This window comes from Dendropsophus ebraccatus, chromosome 2 (genome assembly GCF_027789765.1).
Source record: "Dendropsophus ebraccatus isolate aDenEbr1 chromosome 2, aDenEbr1.pat, whole genome shotgun sequence".
Classification (NCBI taxonomy): Eukaryota; Metazoa; Chordata; class Amphibia; order Anura; family Hylidae; genus Dendropsophus; species Dendropsophus ebraccatus.
In genome coordinates this window covers 215,001,664-215,021,210 of record NC_091455.1, presented here as the reverse complement: position 1 = coordinate 215,021,210, position 19,547 = coordinate 215,001,664, and the positions used below count along the sequence as shown (strand labels likewise).

Below are 19,547 nucleotides of genomic sequence, written 5' to 3'. Positions count from 1 at the left end.
AGAATGAAAAAAGAAGTTTTAGTATCTGACTCTAATCGGTAACAGAAAATGTAGGTGACACCTTCCCTTTAATTAATTGATTGATATCCATCAGTTAGATGAACAACTGTGTTTTATATTGTACATCACATTTATAGCAGTTTTCCAGGTGGTTTCCCTTCATCAGATTCATGGCCATATAGATACAGAAAAGGTATAATGCGGTCACTCCTGTAACCCTGCCTATCTAGTCTCCAGCAGCGTCTTATAGCTGTATATGTCATATACCACTATGTGTAATCACACCATCCGATGTATAATGAAGCGACCTCTCATGTTTCTATGGATGTATACAGCAGGACGATTCAATGCACCACTATATGGGTACACAAATAAAAAGAAAGAAGCAACAAAATAAAAATGAAATCTTAATTTTGGGGATTTTCTAGATATCTTGTTTTTAAATTTTATCTGATCATAGAATAATTCAAAGTCACTTTTTATCCAGATAGAGAGGCGTAGTGGAGAGTCGATTTGTCAGAAGGGAACTAGCTGCGTCTCTGCGGAGATAAGCTCAGCCTTTGCTTTGCCGGTGTCGGGTTGTGACCTTGGAAGGCGCAGGTTGACCTCCGAGGATGTTATTTGTGTCCTGTAATAGATATTTTGTTGTACTAATAACTCATATGGCTTTTATGTGTACAGCGGAGATTTACAGAAAAGGATCCGTGACGGGTTTTCTATCTTCTCTATAAGTACTGGCGGCCATAGCCATAAAGATTTCCCTTTGATTTTTCCGACTGTTTATATTACAGAAGATGCAGTTATAGAACCACAATTCCCATCATGCCCGGGCAGCCAAGGCTTTAGCTGTGTGTGGATGGAGACCTGGTTATATCATCAGACTCGGTCACTACATATGGTGGTTGTTGGTGGTGGTCTCCGGACAGGAGCCATCCCCTTTGCTAGGTCCTTCCCTGGATCTGACTAGTCCCGTGATTTGAGACTCGTAACGGACTCTCTGAGACCTTTTTGCATCTTGATGATGGGAATTGTAGTAGTGCAATAGCTGGAGTGCTGCAGCTTCCCCGTCTCTGCTGTATACGGAGACCTCGGAGCTGTATCTTGTGCCCCCCGTTGTCGTTTCCCTCCTCTTATCTGCCCGGGCTCATCCAGCCGTTACATAGAAGGTTACACGGTGCATCCATCCCAACGTTGGCGAGCCACATTACCATATTAATATGACAGCTAATATGCACCGCAAAACCACTTCTCCTTCCGAAACAACCACCATTATCCCGTGCACATCGATTCCGAGAACCGCACAAAGTCAGCACATTCCTCCGAAAGTTGTGGGTTTTGTTTCCTCCGCTATAAATCCTGATCCTGCGCTCCACACTTCATCTTAATGGGTCAGAATTTATATTATCATTTCATTATCAGTTATGGCGAGACGTTCGTTTTGTGGCCGTTAAGCCCTGCGCTTACAGCAATTACACCGACCTTTCTCTAAGCTGGTGATGACTGGGTCAATACAAAAATGTCCGTGTTCAGGTTTTAATGTGTCTGAGATCATGGGCATGTCCTGCAGGAAGTGGTGTATTCTCTCCAGTCTGACACAGTGCTCTCTGCTGCCACCTCTGTCCATGTCAGGAACTGTCCAGAGGTTTTCTATGGGGATTTGCTGCTGTTCTGGACAGTTCCTAACATGGACAGAGGTGGCAGCCGAGAGCACTGTGTCAGACTGGAGAGAATACACCACTTCCTGCAGGACATACAGCAGCTGATAAGTACCGGAAGATTATCTATAAATTTATGTAACTTTCATAACTGACACATTCACTTTAAGATCCTTAGAATCCATGATACTTCACACCATCCCAATCTACCAGTTCTATATGGGCGTAGACTTAGAGGTATTGCATGAAGGGCTGGAGGACTGTGAATTGGGCTTGGAGTAATATCTGTTCACCTTGTGTTGACCTCCTCAGATGGCCGTCTCCTCTGATGGCGGCCGACGTTACACACTTTTGAGCTTATTTCCGGACGTGACGGGAGTGGTAACCAGCTCGCCATCTTTGGCGGCTCCTCTTTCAGATGATGATAAGGAGCACCTATTGGAATAGACGTCTTCATCTCCGTCACAGACTAAATTAATAAGTGAGAGATCTGAAAGTCGTTTGGATTCCTTTAAATCACTCGCACATTTCTCCAGTAACTTTCTCGTCGGCCTTAACTATGTTTCTGGAAAAATACAAAGACGCCTTTTCTTTTTGACTAATTTGGACGTGTCAGGCTTCGCCTAATTGGCCGCTGCTTTTTATCCGCGCTCATTCATCTAAGCTGATTTTTCATGAAAGCATTTCAATACTCCAAGAAGCCATCATGTATAATTAGGCGCGCCGCCCTGCACCGGGAACGCAACTGCAAATGAGCCGGCCGCTCTGCCCGGTGAGTAACTTGTCTTCTGCCGTGGAGGCCGTACGCAGATGCTGTGATGGCCGCTCGCCCTTCAGCGAGACCTAGAAGGCTCCGAGGTGGAGCGGGATGGGATTTGGCTGCGGAGCCCTAATGACAATGAGCAGCCATCTCTCCCAGAGCTCATTTTACGCAATTCATCCCGAGGTGTAATGAACCCGCTAAATTAGGACCAATCCTTCCATGTATTCCACATCATGGTGCATAGGATAAAAGACATTCCTTCCATTGTTTTAAAGCATGTACTACTAATTGTACTACTTCAACCCATATATTAAAGGAGAACTCCGGGCTGGGGTGATTTTTGTCCCAGGTCGCCACTCAGACCCAGAATGTGTCAGGGACTTGGGGACCAGAACTGCAGTATACCGGCACCAACGCTGGGGCGGAAGAGGTTAGAGCATGTTACTTCTTTCTTCCTCCCCCTCTCCAGCACTGCAAAAAAAATCACCCCAGCCCGGAGTTCCCCTTTAAGCTTTTCATATGACCTAAGCATGTAGATGCCGCCCTGATTGCGATGGTACAGGCCTTTTTTTTCAATCCACCACCCGGTTCCCGAGATCTATGGCACTTTCTAAATATGCAAATGAGGTCTGTTGGTGCACTGGAGGCGGGCCCATGCACTAATTGCTCCTCCCCCAGGTGTCGCAGGCTTCTCTATTTACCCAGTTCTGCCTTCTGTGTCATGTGTCATGAGCTCTGTTGTCAGAGCGGGGTATGAGTCCTACTGACTGACCTGACAGAGAAGGCGGTACTGGGTGAATACAGAAGCCGCATGTCACTCAGGGGAGGAGATATAGGTGTGCTGGGGTTGCTGGTCCCGCCTCCAGTCCACCAAATGATCTCATTTGCATATTTAGGCAAAAGTGTAGATCTCGGGAACCAGGCAGCTGATTGAAAAGAGGCCTGCACCATCGTAATCTGTGCATCAGAGTGCATGAGGTCGTGTGAAAAGCGAAATATATGGGTTAAAGAGTCACTGTCGTATTTATTTATTTATTTTTGCGGAAATCAATGGTCTAGGCGATTTTAAGGGTTTATTAGGCAAATAGGCCATTATCTGCATTCAAGAAGACCTTCCCCAGGTCCCCCCCCCCTCTCTCCCTCTTCTTTTCCATTCACTGCAAATTATCAGGAAATTGTGTCTTGTTGCATCAGACACAACCCTGTCTGTTCTATGAAGAGGGGAGGGGGGAGATTAGTCGGCAGCAGAGAGCAAAGAATTAGACAGCAGAAGCTGCATGAACGCCTCTATTCAGAGGTCAGAGGTGATAGCCCAGTGATGTAGCTCTAAAAATAACTCTTTGTTGTCCTGTTATGGTGCCTCATCTCCCTCCACCCCTCCCCTCTCCATAGACAATCATGAAGACAGGGGGGGGGGGGAGCTTGAAACTGCTTTCTCATGATAATAATGCATTTTTCAGCTAATAAACCCAATTACAAAGTTTTTTAAAATTCCCCTGTACTATTGATTTCTGAAAAAAAATGACAGTGACACTTTAAAATGGTAAATTTGCTTTAAATAAGAACATGCACCAAGGGGTCACGCTGCTTTTTGATGCATTTTTCATGTCACTTGCCCATAATCCGCATAGGAAAACACAAAGGCACAAAATCCCTGGTAGAAGCTAATGGGCTACATGCCGGGGATACGAGGCTGGTTTAGTATTTGTACCATATTCTGCCCGAAGAACAATCCAACCAATACGTAATCTGTCACAGAACGCACCAATACACAATGCTCCCAGTACATTATAACCCAGTGCAGGCCGTTATTGTCCCTCGGTACGTGGGATGCAGCATCCAATTCGGACAGTTTGCTGACATGTACACGGAGGGCAGGATTGTCATTTGGGTGTTCACCAAAAAAATAAAAAAATTCTTTCAAATCAACTGGTGCTAGAAATCTATTAAAAAATCTCCAGTCTTCCAGTACTTATCAGCTGCTGTATGTCCTACAGGAAGTGGTGTTTTCTCTCCAGTCTGACACAGCGCTCTCCACTGCCACCTCTGTCCATGTCAGGAACTGTCCAGAGGTTTTCTATGGGGATTTGCTGCTGCTCTGGACAGTTCCTGACATGGACAGAGGTGGCAGTGGAGAGCGCTGTGTCAGACTGGAGAGAAAACACCACTTCCTGTAGGACATACAGCAGCTGATAAGTACTGGAAGACTGGAGATTTTTTAATAGAAGTAAATTACAAATCTCTGGCATTTTCTGGCACCAGTTGATCTGAAATAAGAAAAAATTTGGTGAACAACCCCTTTAATAAATATGAGCTGCACTACCGGACAAGGCCTATGGACTATAGTGGCGCTGTTACTTTAATTCCTCGTGCTGTATCTGTGTTGATGTGAGGGTTACATTCTATTTTATCAGATTTTACATCTTAAAGAAAAAAAATATGGAATAAAACTTCACATCACAGGAATAAAATGATTTCCTCCAAAGCCGTAAACCGCTCGCCGGGTTGGAGCGTAGTTTTTAATCAAGATGAATGCGCGCCTGGCGCTTCTCATTGTTTGCTGCGGGGGAGAGGTGTTTATGCCGCCGCCATCGCAGCTGCTTTACATGAAGCTTTTTCTGAGTGGACAAATGGATGAAGGTAAAAATATGCGGAATCCTTCACCCCCGGCCGTCGTTCCGTCCTCCTCGATGGGAGCGCTCCCAGCGCCATATGGGATGTTTAGCGGCTGCAGCAAGAAAGTTGTCATCCCGAACCCTGAGTTATTCTGGAAGCCATTGATTTCATGCAAATCAAAAGATTATTTAGTGCGGTAAGATTTGATCTGTGTCAGCCGAGCGCTTGTTTGCATATCCGGCTGACAAGTTACGAGCGTGTCCCGAAACCCTGCGATATTTAATATTCCCCTCGTCGCAGTTCAGGTTTGGAATATGCAAAGCAACATAATGATGAATAAATGATGGCGGCTCTGCAGCTTCCTATAAAACATATCGGGTTAGGGAGAGGGGACTGGGCTGTGGCTGGGAACCTGTATATATATATATATGGAGAGAGAGTAAGAGCTCGGTTGTTGGGATCACATGATCCGGTTCCATCTGGTTGCAGAAGTCGTTCTATTTAGCCACTTCTTACTTCCATTGGTTCTCGGCCGTAGGTGTAACGGCCGCACATACACCTTCCGTCAGTATAAAGTGTATTAGGGGTCTCCCAAGTCTCCACCAACAGATGATGGCAGTGGAGATAGGGGTCAGCCGTGATGGAATTTCACTGCCTGACCCCTTCGTTCTTGAACAGATAAGCTGCTGTCAGAGTGACTTCCACCCCCTCATATAGAACATGTATGAGGGACTTTAAGCCTCCCTGAGAACAATAAAGGAGGACACTTAAAATCCAACCCCCAACCCTTTCTCTTCCCATACAGATGACATCAGAGGAGAAAAGGCTCGGCCATCTTGGATTTGGAAAGTCGCCCATACAACCAAGAGCAAAGTCAGTCGAACCCACTGATTTAGACAGAAACAGCCAACAATATTATGTATATTGGGTGTGCCGACTCCTCCCCGACAGATTATGTTGGGGAGGAAGGAAAACATCGCCCCTGTGGGATTCAACCACCCAATTCTCCATTGTTCTCAGTGGAGGTAATCTGCCACAAGAGGTGTCTGGCATTGGCTTATTCACTCTCCCCAGTGAGATACCAAACCAAGTGTATACAGGGAAGCTGATAGCTGCGGGCTTATCCAGTCTTCTCCCCCGACGGCCATTGAGGGTGTGCGGTCACTTTTAGTGTAAGCGAGCCTCACCGGCCTATTGTCTCCTGTGGTCATTGTTGCCACCTGCTGAGTAATACATTTGCTATGAGCTGGCATGAGGGGTGGTTGATAAGAAGTGACAACTGCTCTCCGGACATTTGTGTGACAGGCAAGGAGTTGTCGCTCTGGGTTAGTCAGACGAGATGAATGTCTTTATTCTGCTATCCGTAATAAATATATAATGCCCCTATGGATGAGATAGGAAGCCAACGTGTTGTAAACATTAGCTGCCGGCCGGTGTGTGGATTCTGCGGATACTCGGCCATTGTGTCTGCATCGGCATCTGTATTCTTATTGTGTTACCTGATGGCCGCCCATTATCCCGGCCTTCATACATACGTAAAATTCCATCACTCCTCTAACTTCTGTGTTTGTATATGGACGAAAAAAGTTTCCTAAACTCTTTCCCCCATGGCTACTGTGACACCTGGCAGCCAGTGGCATAGCTACCATGGAGGCAGACCACCCAACTGCTACGGGCCTGTGTGACAGGGGGGCCCATCCCGGCAAAGTGTGGTCTGTTACATGGTAATAGCTACGGCACTGACAGCAACATCAAAGCTCAGACCTCCAGACAGTGGCTCATACCCCCCCCCCCTCACCCCCGGACTAGTATACTCATACTTACCCAGCCCAACCTAGTCCCCTGGCGTTCATTCTCCCGGTTCCACGGTACACGAGTGATGTCAATCTTACGCTGGGGAGCTGGGAGAACGTAGTGTCCACTACAGATATGGTATTTAAGGTTTATTGCCCGCTTTTAATGGTCACGGTTAGAGATGAGTGAACCGGGTTCGGGTTTGAGTCGATCCGAACCCGACCTTTCGGCATTTGATTAGCGGCGGCTGCTGAACTTGGATAAAGCTCTAAGGTTGTCTGGAAAACATGGATACAGCCAATGACTATATCCATGATTCCCACATAGCCTTAGGGCTTTATCCAAGTTCAGCAGCCACCGCTAATCACATGCCGAAGGTTTGGGTTGGGATGGACTCCAGCTGCTCCAGGTTCCCTCATCTCTATTCACAGTCCTTTTGACAAACTCTGCATGAATCAGTATGCTGCCAGTACAAGTCTATGGAGGGAAGGGCTGAGGAGTAAGATGGGAGGGGGAGTGAGCTTACAGAGCAGACTGCAAAGAGGTAAGAGTCAACCAGAAGTTAAAAAAAATCTCTCCGGAGACAGCATACACTGATCAGTACTGCTTTATAATGTCCTCGATGCATTTGCTTCTTAGGACGTTTATGGAGGCATAGGGAGTAGGATATCCCCTTTTGTGTGTGTGCACATCATAGCTGACACCTTGAGTTGTGTGGTTGTGGCTTAGCTCTCCCTAAAGAGAATGTTGTGCTGGATGTTCATGTGTATGAGGAGAGAGATCTGTGGTTCAGCGATCATTCCTTAAAGGGGATCTCCGATGAATTTATTTATTATAAAATCAACTGATACCAAAAAGTTATATTAATTTGTAAATGACTACTAATTTGTAAGTGACTAAATTTAAAAATCTGCAGTCTTCCAGTACTTACCAGCTGCTGTATGCCCTGCAGGAAGTGGTGTATTCTCTCCAGTCTGACACAGTGCTCTCTGCTGCCACCTCTGTCCATGTCAGGAACTGTCCAGAGCAGGAACGGTTTTCATTGGGGATTTGCTGCTGCTCTGAACAGTTCCTGACATGGACAGAGTTGGCAGCAGAGAGCACTGTGTCTGATTGGAGAGAATACACCACTTCCTGTAGGGCATACAGCAGCTGATAAGTACTGGAAGACGGGAGATTTTTAAATGGATAATTTTCAAAATAATGTAACTTTCTGATACAAGTTGATTTGAAAATAAATAAATACAAATTATTTCACCAGAGTTCCCCTTTAAGCTTGTATGGAACCATGGTGCCAATCAGAGCATGCTGCAGTGCCCCCCTCCGTGCCATTAGAGCTCCTCTCATGTAAATCCTTCTCTCCCTGTACAGCTGTGCTATATTATGCATTGAAATTTATTTCCTCCGGACCAAATCAAGATCTGTGTCAACATCCATCTCTCGGCCGTCATTCGGAGTTGTTTACCGTCATATTGACTGGAATAGAGAATACCCCCAGTAAAATCAATGACAAACTATATTTACTCCGCACAAAAGATGACATTATCTAAAGATAAGTAAATCAAAGTGAACACACAATAAACCAGTAATCTGGGAGCGGAGATAAGAGGCTACATTGTGGCCGTCCTATAATAGGCCTTATCGGCCGGCGGCCCGCCACCTCCGCACGCTCCCCGCTGATCTTCATTAGGTTAATTGAGAGGACGGTATTTGTACAGCCATTTTGTTCTTTGGATTTGCCGTCCTTTCATTGGCAGATATTGGCGGGATGTCTGTGAGCGTCCCGGAGTGATAAGAGCGGAGCGGCTATTTATACAAATATGCTGCGGGGAGCGGAGCGCCTCTCGCAACCTCTTACTTAATAATTATAGATTAAAAACAAGCCGAGCTCGAGACGGCTGAAAACCTGTAATTAACATTGACACCGCCGAGCAATCCAGTGCAGGACGCGGCGGCGACAGAGAGATTGACAGGTGCGATTAGGGAGATGGCACGAGATGTCAACTACATGGGGCGGCCGCAAAAATAACAACGTATTTCATAGTGGTAACTCATTTCTCTTACAGACACATCGGAGTGAGGGATCGGGGGCTGAGACTTTATAACAAGATTGATCACTTATAGGAGAACAGAGAAAAACTGTTTTATTGATTCTATTGTTTGTATGGTTTGCTGTATAGTTCTATGGTTTGCTGTATAGTTCTATGGTTTGCAGCACAGTTCTATGGTTTGCAGCACAGTTCTATGGTTTGCTGTACAGTTCTATGGTTTGCTGTACAGTTCTATGGTTTGCAGCACAGTTCTTCGGTTTGTATGGTTTGCTGTACAGTTCTATGGTTTGCTGTACAGTTCTATGGTTTGCTGTACAGTTCTATGGTTTGCAGCACAGTTCTATGGTTTGCAGCACAGTTCTATGGTTTGCTGTATAGTTCTGTGGTTTGCTGTATAGTTCTATGGTTTGCAGCACAGTTCTTCGGTTTGTGTAGTTTGCTGTATAGTTGTATGGTTTGTATGGTTTGCTGTACAGTTCTATGGTTTGCTGTACAGTTCTATGGTTTGCTGTACAGTTCTATGGTTTGCTGTACAGTTCTATGGTTTGCTGTATAGTTCTATGGTTTGCTGTATACTTCTATAGTTGGCATAATTTACTGTATGGTACCAAGATAATACAGCCAAACGATAAAATAATACTACAAGATTGTTGCCTAAATCAGGCGCTGTTCATAGTACTGTGAGCATGCGGGACTAATCTCGAGCCAACATGGTGGACATGACAAAACCCCACTGAGCGTGATTATTAGGCGTCACAGTGCTTATGTGAGCCTAGAGGTGGACATATGTTTTTTCTCCTGATCTCCCCGTGTATATGAATATTGTTGGCGGGGGGTAACCTTAAGCCCTCCAAATGTTGCAAAACTACAATTCCCATCATGCCTGGACAGCCAAAGCTTCACTTTTGATGTTGGGGTTCAGTAGTCATCGGTGATCGGTATAAAGATTGCACACCTCTAAGGCCTGCCATGTAGAAGTAATCATCATCTGCTCTGCTTTTCAGTCTTTTCTATCCATCTTACTGCTATTATAGCTACCCTGATAGAGTCCTGAATGGCACGTTGCTTATTTCGACTTTTAACCAGTTTGGCATCAGACATTCAGACCACCAGGAATGCGTAACCAGCGCTGGTATAAACCAGCAATACGCCATCATTTAGGGCCCTATTACATGGGGCGATTATGGTGCAAATTATCGTTATATCGTTCAAATTTAAATGATAACCGTTTTGTGTAATTGCAGGCAACGGTTAAACGACCAATGAGGGATGATTGATCACTTGTTTAGACCTGGACCTAAAATCATTGTTAATTGTTCACAGATCGTTTGGTGTAATAACAAGTCGTTCCCAGCAGGTGTAATAGCTCAGAAACCAACGATCCGCAAGGACAGGATGACAGCAAGAACAATCACAGTAACAGTCATCGTTCCATGTCATTTTTATTCTTTAACCCTCAACAATCACACCAGCAAAAGGGGCCAGTTTATTTCCACCACGTCCAGTTTATTTCCACCACGTCCAGTTTATTTCCACCACGTCCAGTTTATTTCCACCACGTCCAGTTTATTTCCACCACGTCCAGTTTATTTTCACCACGTCCAGTTTATTTCCACCACGTCCAGTTTATTTCCACCACGTCCAGTTTATTTTCACCACGTCCAGTTTATTTTCACCACGTCCAGTTTATTTCCAGCATTTCCAGTTTATTTTCACCACGTCCAGTTTATTTCCACCACCTCCAGTTTATTTCCACCACGTTCAGTTTATTTCCACTAGGTCCAGTTTATTTCCACTACGTCCAGTTTATTTCCACCACCTCCAGTTTATTTCCACCACGTCCAGCTTATTTCCACCACGTCCAGCTTATTTCCACCACGTTCTGTTTATTTCCACCACGTCCAGTTTATTTCCACCACGTTCTGTTTATTTCCACCACGTCCAGTTTATTTCCAGCATTTCCAGTTTATTTCCACCACGTCCAGTTTATTTTCACCACGTCCAGTTTATTTCCAGCATTTCCAGTTTATTTCCAGCATTTCCAGTTTATTTTCACCACGTCCAGTTTATTTCCACCACGTCCAGTTTATTTTCACCACGTCCAGTTTATTTCCAGCATTTCCAGTTTATTTCCACCACCTCCAGTTTATTTTCACCACCTCCAGTTTATTTCCACCACGTCCAGTTTATTTCCACCACGTCCAGCTTATTTCCACCACCTCCAGTTTATTTCCACCACGTCCAGTTTATTTCCACCACGTCCAGTTTATTTCCACCACGTCCAGTTTATTTCCACCACGTCCAGCTTATTTCCGGTTGTCACGCGATAGAACAATGCATGGGATTATTGCGTTTGTCAGACTGACTGTAGGACGGTTTCGGTCTCGCTCATCGCTGACGCTCATGTTTTTGTCTCGGAATCATCGCTGTGGACTCTTGTATTTCATTAGGAATAATAAATGAAGACGTGATAAGCCGTTAAGGAAGCAATTAGGCCTGTAAGTAGATGCATTTAGTGACCTTCCTTGATTGCGGAGGGTTGGTAAACACATAAAGATGAAAAACGATCCCGTGTACGTGAGCGACTAAATCATATCCTAATAATAATGGTATCCGTAGGAAAACAGAAGCCGTCTCCCGCTGGGAATGAATGTAAGCATGCCCAGAATACATGACTACACTCCTCACCCTACCTGTGGTGGTCCGGGGGACATGTTGAATCAATTACAGTCCTCATCTCTCTGCTATGATAGCTTTGTACAGTAGACGGCTGTATGTGACATGAGCACTTTTCTTTGATGATTCACCGTTGTTATTACTATCATTTTCCCTGTTTGCATCCTAATGGATTTCCTGCTAGCAGCATAACCACGGGATAGGGGCTGAATGCATGACAGTGGTCTCACTGGGCTCTGTATCTCCTGCAGATTGGTATGGGGGTGCGGTGGGTGCACTCAGTCACTCCATGCCGCAGAGTGATGGGAAACCCATTTAGGTTTGAATAATAACATAAGGTAAGGTTATGCTTAGGGTTGAGCGGAAACTCTCCAAGTTCGGCAACTTTTCCAAACCCGAACGCTCGGCATTTGATACCTGGCATCTGGAGAAGCTGGATGCCACCCTAGGCCATAGGCTGTATGCATCTTTTCCAGGACACTCAAACAATTAGCAAAAATCACACCAGTATATACTTTACATTCCATTATTTACTGGAACAATTTAACTTCACATACACAAGTAGCATATTCACCCAATAGTGCGATAGTTCTCGCTTTAGGATTCAATCCGAGTAACGTCTCCTGTCTTAAGCTTATCACAAGATCCACATGGGGCAGTCCATGGAGGGTGTCAGCACCAGGAAACCCTGCTTCTTCTATGACGTTTCAAGAATCTTCCATCTTTGTCAAGCATCCATTATGTGCTCCCACCACCATGCAAGTGCCTATGAAGTCTCACACTGTGTTCAATCCACTAGGACTTGCCATGTCTAGCTGCTGAATCCCATACACCTTCCTCTACAGTAGCCTAGTTTGTAGGTCAGATTCATTACCTAATTCTAATACCATCCATCTAAGTCCACTCACAGTGTGTCCATTTTCTAAAAAATGACGGGCGACGCCTGTTTTTCCAAACTTACGTCTTCCATCCTCAACTCAACCTTCTTGTAGGCGCTTTTTAATGGTAGCCCTGTGCTTGCCTAGTCTTATATTCCCTACGTAGTCTAAGCCACACGGGCATTTTAGACAGTATACCACCCCTATGGTGTTACATGAGAACAAACCCCTTATGGGGATGGCAGTCCCCTTCCTGCGATGTGTCACAGCCCCCCCTCTGATAATCCCGCTACCATTTAGCAATTGTTACATAGAAACGTCCCATTTTTACTGGCCCTCAGGGAAGTTTGTCTAGTGCTTTTCTTCTTTTTTATATCAATCGGAACCAAGTGTTTTGCCTTGTCTATACACAAATGGCTTTATAAACAATGATTTGAACTTTGGTCAGTGTCTCCCTATATTTTCTGATTGTTTATTGTATATAGAAATAAACAGGCGACTGTCATCATTACGCTTTCTTTTCGGCATCCAACTTCACCAGATGCCAGGAATCAAATGCTAAGCACCCATGTTCAGAGAAGTTGCTCAACCCGGACAATTCCCTCCAGTACGTTCAACACTAATTTTGCTGTTTAGGCAGGGGTGGGACCCGTGGGGAATCCAATCTCTTTACCAACTCGGTTTTGGCTGCTTAATATTACTACTTTCTCATTACTACCTGTTAAATACCCGTGTTACCTACCTGTAGTAAGGCTAAATCCGCCATTCCTGTGATCCACTTGCACCTACTGGACCAGATGAAGAGCATAAGTAAGCAGACTTTACCTTTGGACCCCCTCATGGAGGTGTGGATCAACCGGGTACGTGGTTTCCGGGTTGAAAACAAAAGCATAATCAGCAAGCAGGCCAAGAGGTACCAGGGTAGTGAGCGTGAAAAAAACGCCAAATCCATAGAACCAGACGTTACAGCAAGCTAAGGGTTAAGCGACCTAGTCCAAAAGTAGAGATGAGCGAACCGGGTTCGGGTTCGAGTCGATCCGAACCCGAACGATCAGCATTTGATTAGTTGGGGCTGCTGAACTTGGATAAAGCTCTAAGGTTGTCTGGAAAACATGGATACAGCCAATGACTATATCCATGATTTCCACAAAGCCTTAGGGCTTTATCCAGCTTCAGCAGCCACCGCTAATCAAATGCCGAACGTTCAGGTTTGGATGGACTTGAACTCGAACCCGCTTCCCTAATCTCTATCCAAAAGTCAACGGCAGTACTGATCATACAAGAATCATCAAGACAAACTTACCTCAGTGTAATACCTATAGTCAGACAAAGTCTTGCAGGTTAAGAAAAGGTTTTAACAGCAGCTGTTCACCTTTCGTCTGTATCAGCAACCCTGCAGTGCAGAGCATAAGAGCCGGGCCGGAGTCTGGAGGAGGCCAGGGCTTTGGAAGGACTGGTTTGGTTCCTGGAGTTGTTCTTACAGTGCCACTTCCACTTAAGAAGTGACCAAAGAACCAAGCAAAGGATTGACCTGTAGTAGTTTTTAAGACTCCAAAGCAAATTTTTGAACCGCCCAATATTGGAAGTACAATCCCACTAGCCAACCCCCCAGAAAGGGGTGAAGGCCCAAGAGTGAGTGTTACTGAACAATGTAAATGCTGATAACTGCATCGTAGCAATGATGGCAGCCAGGCAAGCCATGTAAGCAAAATACTGGATAGATTGTGTGTCCGCTTTTATCTGTGTAATGTCTTTGACAAGTAAAGAAGGAAAAAAACAGCTGACTTTCCAGATCTAATGTACCCGTGAGGCCATCACCGAGCTGGATAGAAAGTAATAATGAGCCGTGAGTCTATGAAGCAGCTTTTCACTGCTCCTTATAAGATAGAGGACGGCATTACCCGCTCGCTCTAATAAGATAAGGCGACCTCGGCACGGGGAGGATTAATTGGCAGCAAGTAGCAGTTTGTTCACTCCTAAGCTTCATCTTTCTCCTGTTGGAAATATTAAGCTATGACCAAGGCTTTATTTTCCACATTTTTCCCTTTCTATTAATTAACCAACTTAGAGGGAAGAAAGAGATTAATTGCGTTTTCAGTATCAAAAATTCTTCCGCTTAGGTTTGGTCCCCAGAGTTCTTTGTCCGTGACTGCAGAATACATTATCTCATTGTAAATAATACAATTTAAAGCTCACGTAACATGTGGCTCTTACGTCCATCCCTCCACATATGAAAAATGCTGCTCCTCCTTGTTTAGAGGCCTCCGGATTAGGGAAAGCCATTGTGTTCTTGGCCCCAAAGCTAGAAAAATAGACTCCTCTCCGGTACGGAAACAAAATGGGAGAAGAAACAAGGCACAATGCGCCTCGTGTGATACCATAGGGAGAAAGGTAAGAGTGGAATGGTGAAAAGCTGCTCACCTATGTGCCCTTTGGGCTTTATGCATATCACCCCTCACATACGGGGGTCCCACAGGTCCAGGTGTTGGGTCAGGCTTAGTAAGAAAAAAAATGGAATTCCAAATGGAAGAGAGCAAACAAACAACCGTCAAGCTGACTGTACCACTGCAATGGGTTATTCCCAACAAGGGCCCAGGAAATAACAAAAAAATTTTAGTACTCTGGGTCAGTCGTGTCCAAAAATTATGCTCAAAAGTCCCGAGTACAGAAATACAGAGCGGACCTTTTGTGAAAGCATTTATACTATTGTTATCAGCCACACATCGCCTTGTGGAACAGCCGACAATGATGAAGTCGAGGGCTGCATGAACACTCCAGCAATTGTTTGTGTGGCCCGACCTAAGATTGATTGAGCCATGTGATAGCCCACAGTATGAGCACTCATGCCCCAGTTGGCCCCTGTTGACCTTACAGGGGACTACACTGTTGTATGTTTTGCTTTGAATCCGCCGTTCTGCATTTCGTACTGGATAGGATAACAAAGTGTGTTAATCTGGTTCAACCCTATGCAATGTCATGCTCTAGAGTCCAGAGTACAGAAATACATATGTTTAGGTCGACACGTCCTTTGCTGTTCACAGAGCTCCATGTTTTTGTTAAAAGCTGCAATTCCTGATTTCTAGGTCATGGTCCAAGGTTTTACAAAGAGCTTTGGGTCATGGTCGGAGTCCTTCAGAATAGCTTCCGGCTTTGAGCCACAGTCTTTGTTGGAGGTTACGACTATGAGCTTCCCGCTTGAAATGTGTCAGATCGGGAACTGACAGACTTTTTAATTTTTAATGGACTTCCTTCCAAGTAGTCGTGAATTGCTGCAATCTTTGATATTTGGGTCAAGGTCCAAGTTCTTACAAATAGCTGCAGTAACTGGGTCACAGCCACAGTCTCCGGCCATGGTCCAATGCTTCATCCTTTTTGATGGTCCTAGTTCTAATCAATCTACTTCTGTTACAATCTGTGGGCCATTGTCTAAAGACTTCTCTACTAGTGTTGAGCAAACCTGCTGAACGTTCAGGTTCATTCTAACCCAAACTCTCGGCATTTGACTCCTGGTGGTCAGAGAAGTCTATGATCGTATCCATGTTTTCCTAGACTCCCTAGGACTGCATCCAATTTCTCCAGTTGGCGGAAATCGAATGCTGAACGTTCAGGTTTTGGACGAATCTGATTGTTCATCAGGTTCGCTCAACGTTATCCTCTACATGTCAGAGAATATTTGTCTGAACCGCCTAACATCAGCCAAAGATTCTTCTGAATAGGTTCAGTCTCTTCCTGCTGATATGAGCAGACCCACCGACTGTATATTGTGTTTGGCGGTCTTCCTGCTGATATGAGCAGATGTTGGGGGGAAGTAGGATAAGTCACTAGATCTAGGTGTAGGTGAAGGGAGACGACTACTCCGAGTCCTTGTTTTCTCCGGCTGTATATTATTTCTGCTTTATGTAAATCCTTCATGGTTTGAAGGTCGTTCCTTGAACCTAGAAGAGTCCTGCCAGAAGAAAACACGCCATGGATGTGCCAAATCATCTTAAATGAAGACTGGTGCCTGGCAGATGGTGTCGCCGCTCTCTGATATCGCTTAGTAGCTTAATATCCCGGAAATACTATGTTACCTTAGGCCCTGTTAATTTAATTATTCTGCGGCCCGAGTTATTAAAGGGTTTAGCTAAGTGATTTTCTAAACCTGAGCAATTAAAATTTGCTAAATGTGATGATTCTCATTATAATGTATAATTATCCTCATTATATTTATGTGGCGTACATAATGCACTAGGAAAAAAGCCATCAACAGAACAGAGGCAGATCGCACGGATGTCCAGTGCAAAGGAACGTATCACTAATGGAGTCCGTACCTGCTGATACCAGGGAAGGTCATACAGTGTAAGGTCCCGCCAGGACCCAGAGAGGCCACAGTCTTATATGGGGAGGTTGCTGATCAATCACTCAACTACTAATTGTGAATGACCGGTGTATTACATCTCTAAGGTGCCAGTCACATGTCTAGTGCACCTTGCTGCTTTATGGTGGTCCTGTCCATAGTATTAGATCAGGTGAGCTGCCTAGGCACAAAATAATAACTTCTCATACACCCCCAACATTCAAAGATCCAAAACCGTGCCGAGACTCTTCAATGTCTCCCAGTCTGACGTCTGTCCCAGGGACTCTGCTTACTTTACAGACTTTAACAGGAAACCTTGTTCCTGTAACTTCTTTCTCTGGCACCTCGACATTGACTGATATAAGAGCCACAGTGCGGTGGTGCCATAGCAGTATAACCACGTTTGTCGGAGGCTATCCCGTCACCTGAGACTTTTAGGGCCTATACACATATATACATCCGGTGGATATTGGTTCCCAGAATGCAGATCTCTCCGTTCTTCTTTTGATAAATGTGGGTCCCAGCGAATGCAGACATATCCTGCAGAATACCTCCTTATATACAGAGATCTCCGCTTTCTGCGCATGTCATGGCTGAGAGCTTTCCCTACATCCCTGAGATGGTCTCATAGACTTACATTGGAAGTCCTTGTATTAGGAGTCCTTGTATAACGTGCACCCCTTCCTGCTCGTTCTTGCAGTCGGTTGTGGCATGACCAATCAAAACTTTTGAAACATCTGTACAATGTGCTAAAAGTCTTTTGAAAGTGACAGCGCCCATGATAATAGAACAATGCTGTCACCTGTTACACCGGTAAGACTTAAGGCCCTATTACACAAAGCAATTATCGTCCGTTACGACCGATAATCACTTGGTATAATAGCTCCTGTTAAAAGGCAACAATCAGCTGACATGTACGATGTCGGCTGATCCTTGTCTTTCAACATATGGAAAAATTTTTAGAAAGATAACGACGGTCTGCTGGCCGTCGGTCCGTGTAATAGGAGTTGTGGCAGCAGATGCTACTATCTCCAATGGACTCCCCGGGCAATGTATGTCCTGCAGGAACTGACGTATTCTTTCCAGTCTGGAGAGCAAGAGAGGTTTTCTATGGGGAATTTGCTGCTGCTCTGGACAGTTCCTGACATGGACAGAGGTGGCAGCAGAGAGCACTGTGTCGGACTGGAGAGAATACACCACTTCCTGCAGGACATACAGCAGCTGATAAGTACTGGAAGACTGGAGATTTTTTAATAGAAATAAATTACAAATCCCTGGCACTTTCTGAAACCAGCTGATTTGAAATATTTTTCTTTTTTGCCTACCTGCCCCTTTAATGGCCCCTTTATCTCCTCTTCATCTACATGACTATATACTGTATTTAATAGGATTTGATCTTTCTTCAGCTGACTCCATATCAGTAAAGTAGCGGCTGGGCCTGTGTCTTCGCTTCCTAACTGCTTCTACAGTCTCATAAGTGCTCGGTGTCACTCTGAACTTGTACACTGCGTCCCCCTAAGTACGGTATTTTGCAGTAAACGCTGGCGCGACTATTAGCCCAGCTGGCACGGGTTTTTTTTTTTCTTCTTACCGTTGGAGGTAAATTACTGCTCAACAAATATTTTCTTGCTTACGTGTCCCCTTTCCCCTTTAAATTGGATGAAATAGTTGCAGAGTGCTTTTTCTGTTTCAATTTGCAAATGCTTTTAAGTCGACCATATTTTCCATCCATTAAAAGCTTTGTGAAATTATGATTGGCGCACGCCGCTGTGCACTAACCTGGTGTCCGCGTTCTGCCCACAGCTCTACAGCAAGCTGCAATGTGATGATTCGGCACTCCTGGAGCACGTCGAGCAGATCCTGGCCGACCTGGGGGGAGAGGAGGCGGCGGAGAGGGACTCCGATACAGAAAACGCTCCTCTGGAGAATATCGAAGATGATTTTGTGCAAAGCAGCGAGGATGAAGCCATGGAAGCCTAAAAATAATAATAGTCTATTTTATAAGTAAAAAAAAAAGCAACTATATCAATAAAAAAAAACCAACAAAAAATATTTGGAAGGGTAAGGTCTGAAATGTCATATAGTCAAATCTGCTGACTGGCGGGTGCTTCCTACAGGAGATTGATGGGGGTCATTCACATACAATGTAACAAACCCTTAGCTGTGAGAAGTCCAAGGCTCTGCTCACTCATCTGTTTTCATGTGATCCATTAGGATCCGGTATCCGCAGTAGACTGCCTTGTATCTGCTCCCCTCTCTATACATGTATACAGTCTATATGATTCCCCCAAGTAGACTGCCTTGTATCTGCTCCCCTCTCTGTACTTGTATACAGTTTATATGATTCCCCCCCACTAGACTGCCTTGTATCTGCTCCCCTCTCTATACTTGTATACAGTCTATATGATTCCCCCCCAGTAGACTGCCTTGTATCTGCTCCCCTCTCTATACTTGTATACAGTCTATATGATTCCCCCCACTAGACTGCCTTGTATCTGCTCCCCTCTCTATACATGTATACAGTCTATATGATTCCCCCAGTAGACTGCCTTGTATCTGCTCCCCTCTCTATACTTGTATACAGTCTATATGATTCCCCCCCAGTAGACTGCCTTGTATCTGCTCCCCTCTCTATACTTGTATACAGTCTATATGATTCCCCCCAGTAGACTGCCTTGTATCTGCTCCCCTCTCTATACATGTATACAGTCTATATGATTCCCCCCAGTACACTGCCTTGTATCTGCTCCCCTCTCTGTACTTGTATACAGTCTATAT

At 44.9% G+C, this 19,547-nt stretch overlaps 1 protein-coding gene across 4 annotated transcripts in view; it reads left to right on the top strand.

Annotated features, from left to right (window-relative positions):
- The window catches only part of LOC138784040 (uncharacterized), a 242,957-nt gene extending 224,150 nt beyond the window's left edge, over positions 1–18,807 (top strand). For all 4 annotated transcript variants that reach the window (XM_069959482.1, XM_069959481.1, XM_069959483.1 and 1 more), the window contains one exon: positions 18,573–18,807. In XM_069959482.1, coding sequence (XP_069815583.1) covers positions 18,573–18,749 — 177 coding nt within the window. In that variant the 3' untranslated portion in view covers positions 18,750–18,807. The remainder of the gene's footprint in view (positions 1–18,572) is intronic.
- The last annotated feature ends 740 nt before the right edge of the window (positions 18,808–19,547 follow it).